General features: G+C 33.5%; 1 protein-coding gene across 2 annotated transcripts; it reads right to left on the reverse strand.

The window, feature by feature from the left end:
- Positions 1 to 3615, reverse strand: LOC123221265 (pyrrolidone-carboxylate peptidase-like). Of its 2 annotated transcripts, none has more exons than XM_044644059.1 (5): positions 3447 to 3615; positions 2381 to 2654; positions 1225 to 1329; positions 1094 to 1141; positions 1 to 463 (listed from the first exon to the last, which is right to left on the reverse strand). In XM_044644059.1, the coding sequence occupies exons 2-5, from the start codon at positions 2645 to 2647 to the stop codon at positions 224 to 226; spliced, it is 660 nt and encodes a 219-aa protein (XP_044499994.1). In that variant the 5' UTR covers positions 2648 to 2654; positions 3447 to 3615; the 3' UTR covers positions 1 to 223. The 2 variants fall into 2 exon arrangements, with proteins under 2 accessions (XP_044499994.1, XP_044499995.1); XM_044644060.1 differs by having other exon boundaries at positions 3388 to 3460.
- Between the last annotated feature and the right edge of the window lie 8231 nt (positions 3616 to 11846).

Below are 11846 nucleotides of genomic sequence, written 5' to 3' on the forward strand. Positions count from 1 at the left end.
AGCAACCGCAAACAAACTTGAAATTTAATTGAATATTAACAAAAATTTCAAGATCACTGTCGAAACCTTCCAAAAAACATTAAAGAAGAAACAAGTGCCAAAAATACATTTCATTTTCATTGACAAACCACTGATCTCTGTTTATTAAGGCATTTCAGTAACAATACACAAAGCATATGAATTCCCGGGCATCAAGATGGGGGTGGGTGATAAAAAGGTTTCACTAATACAGAGAAGCAAGTACCTCCAACAAGGAAGCTGCAAACTGTATTTGGGTCTCCTCATCGATGGTTAAGAAGAGAGGCACATGAACAAAGAGTGATTTCGTTCCATTCTGCTCTGCAAACCGAAGGGAATGATAGTAAACATAATTGCATACAAATCGGCCTGCATCATCAGAAGTAATCACCTCATAACCATTCTTCGCCAAGGTCTTTGTAATCTCCTTAACAGGTAAAGTAGTCTGCATTTTAGACAGATATATTTAGGACAGATGAATTCGATGAAATAATATGGTATCAACAAGGAAATCAAAAAACATGGTAAGACAAACGTGCTTGCATGTCAAGAGCATTTTCCCAACATTAGCAACAAAATGCATTCTAAAATCTGCAACAATTTGCTATCAAAACATATGATTTTGACGATCTTAATTTCCATTTCCAAATTTTGACGAACAAAAAACTTCAGCTAAGTTTCATATACCCAAGCCAAACTTATCTTGTTTTAAAATCAGTACAGAATTTAAGCACATTGTTTGGGACCTCGTTGAATAATGCATAATAAGAGGAAATACTTGATGTTTTATCGTTTTTATGGCTATAATTTTTCTTTTTTAAATTAAAAAACTTGCAACTGGTTTCTCTTCCACCACCAACAAGTTACATTTCTTTTTTTGAAGTAAAATAAAGGAGACTATTTATACTGAGCATAAGAATTATAAAAAGAGAACCATCACAAGCATATCCTGTGATCTGGCAATATTTGGGGACACAATCTATGGCTGGTTCAAATTTTCATACATAATATTAAGTCCAAAATAACTTGCCGCATGAATCGCTAAAAATTGAAAAAGAATGATGAACCCTTTTACCTCTCGCACTCGTGTTATTTCACCATCTGAGGGAACAATGGGTACTTTCTGAGGAAAAAAAAGCCAAGCATTAGTAAATGATTATTAGAAACTGCACTTGAGACAAAGAGAAAAGTTAGGGAATATCTAACCTGAGGTTTCCATCCCATCTCATCAGGACATCGGAAAGTAGCTTCATTATAAGCTTGTTGCTCAATTGCAAATCTTGTTGCACCACTGTTGACACCAAAGTGAAGCTGCAGAAACATTGTCAGAACGGACAACTAATATAATACAAAGAGGTCAAAGAAAGCGAACTCCAATGCAGTTATTGCATGTTCTACATAAGAAGCCGTTTAAATAATCAAAATTAAGAAACATTGTTAGAAAGGACAAGAAATTTAATCCCATTTTGGTCCAGCATCAGGCTTTTATTTGCTGTAGCATAAAATATATCAAGGACATGGTAAAATAATCTGCATCAATTGTCTAATACTGCCATCATCCAGTTTTAGTTTGCAATAGCAGCCTAACATCTCAAAGACAATATGAAAGCATCTAAATCAATGGTCTAATACCCACAATCAGAGCCTACAAAAGTAATATTCTTTCTGGAGTTATGGCAAGACCTTTATTGATAATAAATGAGACTACATTGTTCATAGAGAAGCAAGCAAGAAATAGGCCAATCATGATTTGCCTATACCCGATATTTTATATTTGATAAAGCACATAATAGATTCAACAAATAGCCTTAATTTTATTAAAAAGGTCATACTGCAACTGCAGAAACCTCCAACTCTAATGTGGACGGGAGTTAATTCCAAGACTTCTTGTACAATTAAAATCACGGATTTTAAACAAGAGCACAAATGAGGATCATGAATCCAAACTGTTAAATCAGGCAGCATATCATTGATAGAGTAGCGTATATACGTTAGTAATCACTCTCCTTTCAAGAAGAATAATTTACATTAATATCTTTGAATATTATTAAACTACAAGACTGCTAAACTCTTGTTCCTAAAGTTGATTTGTGTTATTCAGAAACATATCTAATCATAATCTGCAACTACGGCCTTAGTAGGTATAGTCCTAAGTCAGTCTAGGATATACATTTCTGGCTTTCTCCAATGCCAATCAAAGCCCTATAATTCTTATAGATATGCCCATAGAAATACCAATTAACCAAAAACATTCTTCAACAAATTACAATAAGGCAAACAAAACAAGGAAACCTTGAATACAAGCAATACTGATAATAATGGAAACCACAGCAATGTATGAAGAAGCAAGAGGGCAACTGACCCAGATAATTCTTCTGGAATTTGATGAGTCAGAATCCTCACCGCTTATGGCAGACTGCAATGTCTGATATAGCAGAGCAAGTGCTCCCTGTCCTGCAGTCTCAAGAACATTGCAACTACCAAGAATACAGCCCTTCGGCATACCCTTCTTCTTCATATATTCTTTCAAATTACTAACAATTGTCTCAGTCGGATTCTCAGAAACTCCATGAAATTTCTTAAACCCTGTCACATGTATGGTCACTACTGGTGGCCCCTCGGACCCCATTATCTGCCTATTGGAATTAACACAACAACAAACTATAACATGAGAGTTAAGCTCAATCTCTAATCACCTGTATTGCAATGCATAAAACATGAATTCATCATTCATAAAACCACTCCAAAAAAAAAAAAAAAAAAGAAACTAATCAAAATTCAGTCAAAACATATAACACAACAACAATCTCCTTATGATTCAGAAGCTTGAACCTTAACAAAACTAAACCAACTCTCCACATCAATTCATTAATCAAGCAACTAAGCATAACCAAAATTAAGCCATATAGCAATGATCAGAAAAAAATATTCCTACCATAATCAAATGACATAATTTAACAATTGACCACAACAAATTCAATGAAGAAACCCTGCAAATTCTACCTCTTTTGATTCATAAAAACTTCAATAACTAGCTCAAAACGTATGAAACACCAATAAAAACTTGATTAATTGATTGAATTAAATTTAAAAAAAAAGCTGAAATTCAATTATATTCATCATAATCAAACCCCAATATCATGAACAAAAAACAACCTACTTGCTAAAACCAACTAAAGATTAATTAATTAATTAATTATTGCTTAATTCTCAATGATCGGATTAAGAACAACATCAAACAACGCGTCAATCATGCAACCAAATCATTAACCACAAAAAAACAACAAAGATGAAACCAAAGACCCGATTGGGAAATGATGAAAGAGTGCAAAAAATTGTGAGAAAAGAAGAACCCAGAAAGCAATCCACCTAAAAACGAAGCAGAAGCTTTAAATGAAGTAAAAAGGCCGCATCTTTGGCAATCTTACCTGGAAAATAATGAACAATAAGGAAGAGATATTTGAAGATAAATTTAACAACAAAAAATTCAGAGAGATGACTCAACAACCAGTCTTATCTTACTGATTTAACACAAGACTAAATTGATAAAGATTCCTATAGGATTTGATTGACAGAGAAGGGGGGAAAAAGTTAAATGAGAAATATAAAAGAATGGGATAATGGAGGGGTCCCTTTCAATCGGAAAAGAAACAGAACTACTACAGCATATTATATTTATTTCTTTAAATAATATCAATCATTTAACATATTTTTTAAACATAAATTATATAAAATTTATTAAAAATAATTTTGTATAATTATCATTTAAAACATAAATTTTAATTTAATAAAATAAAAAAATAAAAAATAAAAATAATTTTAAATATATAAATTAAATAATTCATACTCGAATATTATCATTTATGCGTGAGCTTACGAATATTATTTAACACATAATTTTGTTGTTATATTCGAGAGAGTGAGAAGGGAACAAAATTACAAATGCATTAATGTCAAAAGTAGTGACCAAAGCACAAATGTTCGAAAAAATTGAAAGTCAATCATTCAAGATTGAAGAGAGAGACAGAAAGTGAAAGTAAGTAATTAATGTTTACTGTTAAAAGGTGGTAAAATTTGGTCAATCGGTTCAATTGATTTTGGTTGGTTCCATTAATTTATTGGATAACTTATTTATTTATAAAGATCAGATCAGACTATAAATTAGTTTTTGATTGGATCATTTTAAAAATACTGTATATTATAACTAAGAAATTAATTTAATAATCATTATAGGGGGGTAACAATACAATATTCAAGTAATATTATCCTAGTGAAAAAAATATTATTAATTATAAGATTTAGAAATTATTACTATTTAATTAATATTTTAATTATTTGATATAATTATGTTAGGATGAAAAATTGAATTTTGTCAAATTTATTCATTAGATTGAAAATGATATTTTATATAAAAAGATAGTCATTGGTATGATTTTTATATATAATGAAGACGCTAATTAAAGAATTATATATGTATTCACCTTATTTCGCAGCTTTAAGAATTGTTTCAATACTAACGTGTGTCAAACCATCCACTAGTAACACTAATATTGAAGTTGAAATCAATCTTTTCTTTTAACTCCTAGAAGCTTTTCTTATATATAAGATTGGATTGGAAGTGAGTTTATTTAGATGCAAAATAAGTTTTGTTCGAACGAGCTCAAATCGAGTCTACCTTAAAAACAAACATGAGCACGTACATGAGCATGGGTTTTAAGCGAAAAACGATCATAAGCCTAAACCCGAACATGGGTTGAGCGAGTTATGTTAAGTTAAAAAAAAATTTATATAAGTTGCATATGATACAAATCATTGTACATTTGAATAATCCAGAATTTGAAATGAGACAAAAATATGAACCCAAAGTGAGCCTGAAGCCAAACCTGATAATCGAGCCAAGATGAATATCTTGTGTGAACCCGAGTTAATGCGAGCCGATTACAAATAGTAAAATTACCAAACGAATCAAACACAAACATGTGATTGAGCGAGCTTGGTACGCCCAAGCCGAGCTTGAGTCTTGGCCAATTCAAAACGAGTCAGGCCCTATTCAGGTTTGGTTTGACTCATTTCTAGCCCTACTTACAGGCTTTCATCTTTCTAACAAACTATTAACAAATCTTTTGTATTATCCAACAAACCCTAGGAAGCTTCTCATCTCTTTCATAGTCTTCCAACTTTGCTAATCTAATACAACCATGACTTCGCTTGAATCAACCAATATACCTTCTACAGTTACAACATGTCTTAGTAAAGATACTTTGCTCAACCAAAACTCACATATGTTGAACTTGACATACAATTGTTTCTCTCTCAATCTCTATAGGACTATCCTCAAATGTTATTCATACTCTTTTCGACTAATAGAATACACAAAAATGTCATTGATGAGGACCACTATAAATTTATCCAACTTAATACTAAATTCTACCTCTTTCTTGGATGCCAACGCTAGTAGCTTATCTGAAAACACATTAAAAAACTCCCAAACCATTGACATCTCTCTCAATCCTAGGCTCTTACTTTATCTACTTCACTTAGCTGGTAGCTACATCCACTAGAATATATGCCTTAATGTATTAAAGTTCCTACCACTGACTTGCAAATGGAGTAATAGTTTGTTTGTCGTATTGGCAATAGTTGTTGTATGTAATTCAACAAAACAATTCTTAATGTAATAGTAAACTACAATGCATTAATATTTCCAACAATAAAGTCCCAGAGTTCTTACATCATTTGCAACCCTAAGATGTGTAACAACACTCTGAATCCAACATTTATATATATCAACAATGACTCAAAACATAAACTATTCAAACATGATTAAAAAACACACAAATAAAATTGAACACAAAAACCATTAAACAAACTCCACTTCAACATTCGAGAGTTTGATCTTTCCTTACTTTCCTTCTTCTTTTTAATTTTTTTCCTACCTTTTTCCTTTACTCTCTAGGGCCTTTTTCATCTTTCCCTTACCAAAATTACTCATTTAATCATGTGGCGCCAACTCAACTAAACAAATCTTTGTGGTTTCTTCCTCTGGTTGTATATTCTAATATTCTTGTTGGTAGCTTGCTAGTGGAATTAATTGTTGGTCTACTACTTGTATAGTTGATAGGAAGGTGCCATTTGTCATTGCCACAGGCTGTCCACTTATATTGGCTTCTTTTTTCCCCTTTTTTCCTTTTCATATACACTTGAGTTCTAACATTATTCCTTCCATCTAGAGGTACCTTGTCCCCAAGGTGGAAGTAAGGAAAGGCTTAACTGATGTTCTTATATAACTTCTAAGAATTATCGTACTTCGACAGTCCATGTCATTTTATCAATATCTTTAAGTTACCCTGTTAAGAATACCTGAAGTTGAGCACTTATTTAAGTTGGCCTTCCAATTGTCTTTCGTTGTTCGGACAACTCATAAGAGGCTAATAAGTCACTAAAGGCCTCACTCTCCTTTTCAATGAGTAGCAACTTGTCCCACCTTTTCCTTCACTTCATAGGGGTTGTTGAAATAAGAACTAAGTTTTTTGTTAGGCCTCATAGATAAGAAGCGGAACCTATAGGGATGAAGCTTCAGAAACACTTGATCCCCTACAAAACACTCAATTTCTCTTTTGCCTTTATTAGTCGTCTGTCTTATTCTCTTAAGTGCAGTGATGAGATTTCCTTTTAACCTATCTAAAATCTCATTCTTTTGCATGATCATGTTATCCACCTCTTTCACCTTTGAAAACTTTTCTATCATACATAAAAGTGGTGGAGGATCCCTTCCATACATAACCTTAAAAGGGAGACATACTTGTTGAGTTGTGGAATGTCTTGTTGTACCAATACTTCGCCCACAACAACCGATTTGGCCACATTTACTACTATTTAGAATAAAAACACCAAAGATAGGTCTCTAGACTTTGGTTAACCATTTTAGTCTACTTATCGATTTATGGGTGGTACACCAAACTAAACTTTAGTACTATTCCCAAAACTTTAAATAACTTTGAGGCCAAACGACTATTTCCCACCCAAGGTTTGATGATTTCTCAAGTTTCCACCTTTAACTATAGAAACACCAAACACCCACCCATGACCGGTTAGATTTAACAAAACCCTAACGGTGGTAAATTTAATCTTATTTTCCCCCCTAAAAGTTTAAAAACTAACCTTTTTTTCCTAAGCTAAGTTTGAAAATTCGCATTTCCCCCCCTAGGGTTTATTTCCAAACCCTTTCACTTTCTCCGGCCCCATCACCGGTCATCTTCCCCTCCTGACGGTTTCTCTTCCACTGACGGTCGTCCTAAACTCTTGCACTACTCATCTGACACAGAGAGAAGTCGTCTGGGAAGAGAAATCGTCTTCCCAGATGACGAAGACGAGATCGATCGATCTCATCTTCGTCGTCTGGAAAGATGATCGTCTTCCCAGATGAAGATGAAGACGACGACGATCGTAGTTGTTTTCATCGTAGTTGGAAGATGAAGACGAAGATTAAGCCCGATCATAGTTGGAAGATGAAGACGATGACGACTGGGAAGACGAAAAACTTCGTCTTCCACGGCTTCTCTGACTCCGATGGGGTTTCCAAATGGGAGGAAAGAGATCGTCGGAAGGAGATGATGTTTCGAGAGGGAGAGACCGTCGACAATGGAGCCGGAGATGTCGCCAGAGATTTCAAAAAGAAACCCTAGGGTGAAACTAAGATTTTTTAAAACTTAGGCTGGGGGAAAATTTTAATTTTTAAAGTTTAGGGGGGCAAAACAGATTCTATTTTAGTTTATTTTTCATATTATAGAGAAAATGATGATTTTACCCTTGCCACCGTTAGAGTTTTGTTAAATCTAACCGGTCATAGGTGGGTGTTTGGTGTTTCCATAGTTAAAGGGTGGAAACTTGAGAAAACATCAAACCTTAGGTGGGAAATAGTCATTTGGCCTAACTTTGACCATAAACTACTCATAAATACGTTATCTTCATTTAAAGTTATGGTATGAGGGAACCTATAGAGCCTTATGATTTCTTGATAAAGATCCTCACAATATCCTTCGCTGTGTAAGGGTGTTAAACAACCATAAAGTGTCTATATTTAGTTAGTTGGTCTATCACAACTAGGATGGTATCAAAACCTTTCACTTTCGATAATCCCACAATGAAATCTATTGACAAGTCCTCCTAAATTTTTTAAGGAACCGGTAAAGGTTGTAAAAGCACCATAGGAGAAGTTATTTCATAATTTGCTCATTACCACACTTCGCACTAAGCGATAAATCGTTTAACATTACTCTTCATTCCTTCTTAGAAAAGTACCCCAAAATCCTTTTATTAGTGCCAATAAAACTTAAGTGCCCACTAATAAGAGATGCATGAAACTTGACCAAGAACAATGGAACAAACCTTCGATAATCCCACAATGAAATTCATTGATAAGTCCTAAATTTTTTAAGGAACCGATAAAGGTTGTAAAAGCACTATAGGAGAAGTTGTTTCATAATTCACTTGTTAACACACTTCGCACTGAGCTATGAATCATTTGACATTAGTCTTTATTCCTTCTTAGAAAAATACCCCAAAATTCTTTTATTAGTCCAAAAAAAACTTGAGTGCCCACTAATAAGAGATGCATAAAACTTGACCAAGAATAGTGGAACAAACCTGGAACTCCATGAGATTACCATTCTGCCCTTGTACATTAAACTGTCATTCCTTAATTTATATCCTCATGTGAATTTTCATTCTTCAAAAAGTCTTGTATGATCTGTCACAATTTGTAATCCATGGCCATTTCCCTTTGAATTTCATATGAGCCCATAAGAATGTTAACAAATATTATCGTCAACTCTTCTTCCCCTTTTATTTTCCTGACAACACATCCACTGCTTTGTTTTCACACTCGAGCTTATAAACAATATTGAAATCAAACCCCAACACTTTTGTGAACCATTTTTATTGCTAGTGACCTATAATTTTCTACTTTGTTGGAAACCTCAGGTTTCTCTAATCTATCCTTACCTAAAAATGCCTCTCTAGCAAATAGTGACACTATTATTACAGTGTCATCATAATCGCTATTACCTCTCGCTTGTAGACTAATTTCCTTTTGTTTTGGGGTGACAGTGTTTTACTTAAATAGGCTATAGGTCTTCTAGATTGCATGAGGACAACCTCTAAACATAATCCTGATACATTTGTTTCCACCACAAATTTCTTTGAAAAGTTAGGCATCACCAAGACTAGAATAGTTACCATTGCTATCTTCAAAGTTTTGAATGCTTTCTATGCCTAGCTGCTCCTCTTACAAGAGTTTTTCTTCAATAAGTTAGTTAATGGTTCAACAATTTTTCTATACACATGAACAAACCTATGATAGTATTCAATTAAACCTAAGAATTCTCAGAGATCTCAAAGGTCCTTTAGTGTAAACACAATGTGGCCTAAGTACTTCATTCAGTCCTTGCCAAATTGACACTTCTTCTTATTAACCACAAGCTAATGCCTTTTGAAAAGTTCTAACACCTCTTTTAAGTGCCATATATGGTTATCAATGCCTTGACTATACATTAATATGTCATCAAAAAATACGAGCATAAATTTTCTTAAAAATGGTCAAAATATATTGTTCATTAGGCTTTAAAATATGGCTAGAACATTCAACAATTTGAATGACATTACCATGAACTCGTAAGGGTTGTCATATGTTCTAAAAGCCACTTTTTTGATATTTTCTTCCTTGGCCTTTATCTGGTGATACTTCTACCTTAAATCCAATGTCGTACTAGTAGACGCACCTATTAACTGATCGAGAAGCTTTTCTATCACTGGATTCAAGAATTTGTTAGACACAATAATTCAGTTCAACACCCTATAGTCAATACAAAACCTTCATCTTTTATCTTTTTTCTAACCAACAATACTAGACTTGAGTAAGGATTCACACTATATTGTATAATTCCTACCATAAGCATCTTTTTCATAATCCTCTTTATTCTGTTCTTACGAAAATGAGGGTACCAGTATGGTCAAATGTTAAGTGGAGATGCTTCTTCTAGTAACTAAATTACATGATCTTATTCCTTCTATAGTGACAATCTGTAAGTTTCTCTTAACAAATTTTCAATTCTTACAAAATGAGTGCAAGTTTGAAAGGAATCTTCCCACTACTTGCCTTTGCTTCTTCTCTAGATTACAAACAAAACTCATCACTCCTTTGTGTGACAAGCTTAACTAAAGTTGCCATAGAGGACTTAAGTTTAGACATTGAGAAATCTCTTTTGATTTCTACTTTTTTTCTATCCCATTGAAACTTCATTACTTGTTTTCCCTAATTCAATTTTACCTCCCCTAATTGACCTAAATAATCCATTCCAAGTATAACATCAACCCCTCCTAACTTATAAAGGAAAATTTTTTTGAATGATTCTAACTCCTTGGACCACCAATTGCACCCTTTTCACATCTTCTAACCCCTTTCACCCTTCTATTATCTCTTAACACCACTAAAAAATTCACTAGGTTGATAGGAATTTACAACTTCACTACCACCTTTTCTAAGATGAAGTTGTGCATTACCTCATTGTCCAATAATACCAATACTCGTTTCATATTCATTGTTCCTAAGAATTTCATCATTTTTGGTGAGTTAATGCCAACCACACAGCTAAAGTTTACATTGACCTTTAGCTCTTTTTTTTCTACTACTTCCTTTACTGCATGCTATTTCCCTTCCTCTTATATTTCTTCTTCACAAGAGATTATCACTTATAATTGTTGGAATCGATACCTATGTCTAGGGTGTATTTTTCATCACATCTAAAACACAAACTTATTTCAATCTTCAAACAATATTTCTTGTTAGATAATTGTCGTGAATTTGTCTTTCTCCATTGATGAAATGTGGAAACCTTTAAATTCATCAATGCCTTAGTTGTAGAAGCTATTGTGGTGTATGGAAACGTGTTTTCTTTTTTATTTTGGGGTCAAACCAATCATTTGGGTAATGGTTAGTGTAGAGGTCAAGCAGGAAAACTTGACTAGTGTATAGTATTTAGACTAGAACTAGTTTGGGTATTAGGCCTAAAATTTGAACCTTGAGATGAGTTATGGGGTGTAAGAATTAGGTTGTTGCTTAAAGAGGATAGGTGTCGGGCTGGCTGAGGTAAGGCTTTCAAGTAGAGCTTTATAAGTCAAGGCACCATTTTATTCTCAATGATAGTGTTCTTCCTCACTATCTCTTGTGCTTATTCCATGTTGTTTTTTAGCAATGTTGGTTAGAAGAGTCTTACCTCTTCTCTGAGATCTTCATTTAACTCATTCATGAAAATCACTATTAAGATGTCCTTAGACAACTTGTCATCTTCTATCAATAATAACTCGAAGCGACATATGTATTTGTAAACTAAGTTTACTTGTCAGATGGAGAACAACTTCTGCTAAGTTGTTTATCCATCCTTCAATCGAAACCTTTTAAGGATCACACCCCTATACTTTTCCTAATTTATAAATGGCTGTTATTTTCTCCTCCACTTGAACAAGTGAAAAGTTGCACCTTCTGTGCACACCTTTACTATAGTTAACCTCTCCCTATCTATTATCCTATGAACTTCAAAATAAGTTCCACTTTTTCCACCTATTCTAATGCATTATCTTAATCAAACAATCGTAAGATCCAAAGAAAAAAAGAGAGTTTACGGAGACATTTATCTAAAGAATTTGAAATGAAGGATCTAAGACTTCTAAGGTATTTATTGGCATTGAAGTTTCTTAATCAAATGAAGGAATTTATCTATCCCAAAGAAAGTATTCCTTAGATCTCTTAGAAGAAATAGTGATGTTTAGAT

The sequence above is a fragment of the Mangifera indica genome, chromosome 7, assembly GCF_011075055.1.
Source record: "Mangifera indica cultivar Alphonso chromosome 7, CATAS_Mindica_2.1, whole genome shotgun sequence".
Classification (NCBI taxonomy): domain Eukaryota; kingdom Viridiplantae; phylum Streptophyta; class Magnoliopsida; order Sapindales; family Anacardiaceae; genus Mangifera; species Mangifera indica.

Coding starts and splice junctions, on each gene's coding strand:
- LOC123221265 (XM_044644059.1), bottom strand. CDS start 2,647: ATGGGGTCCGAGGGGCCACCAGTAGTGACCATACATGTGACAGGGTTT. Junction 1,330..2,380: donor ATTCCAGAAGAATTATCTGG/GTCAGTTGCCCT, acceptor ATGTTTCTGCAG/CTTCACTTTGGTGTCAACAG. Junction 1,142..1,224: donor AGATGGGATGGAAACCTCAG/GTTAGATATTCC, acceptor TTTTTTCCTCAG/AAAGTACCCATTGTTCCCTC.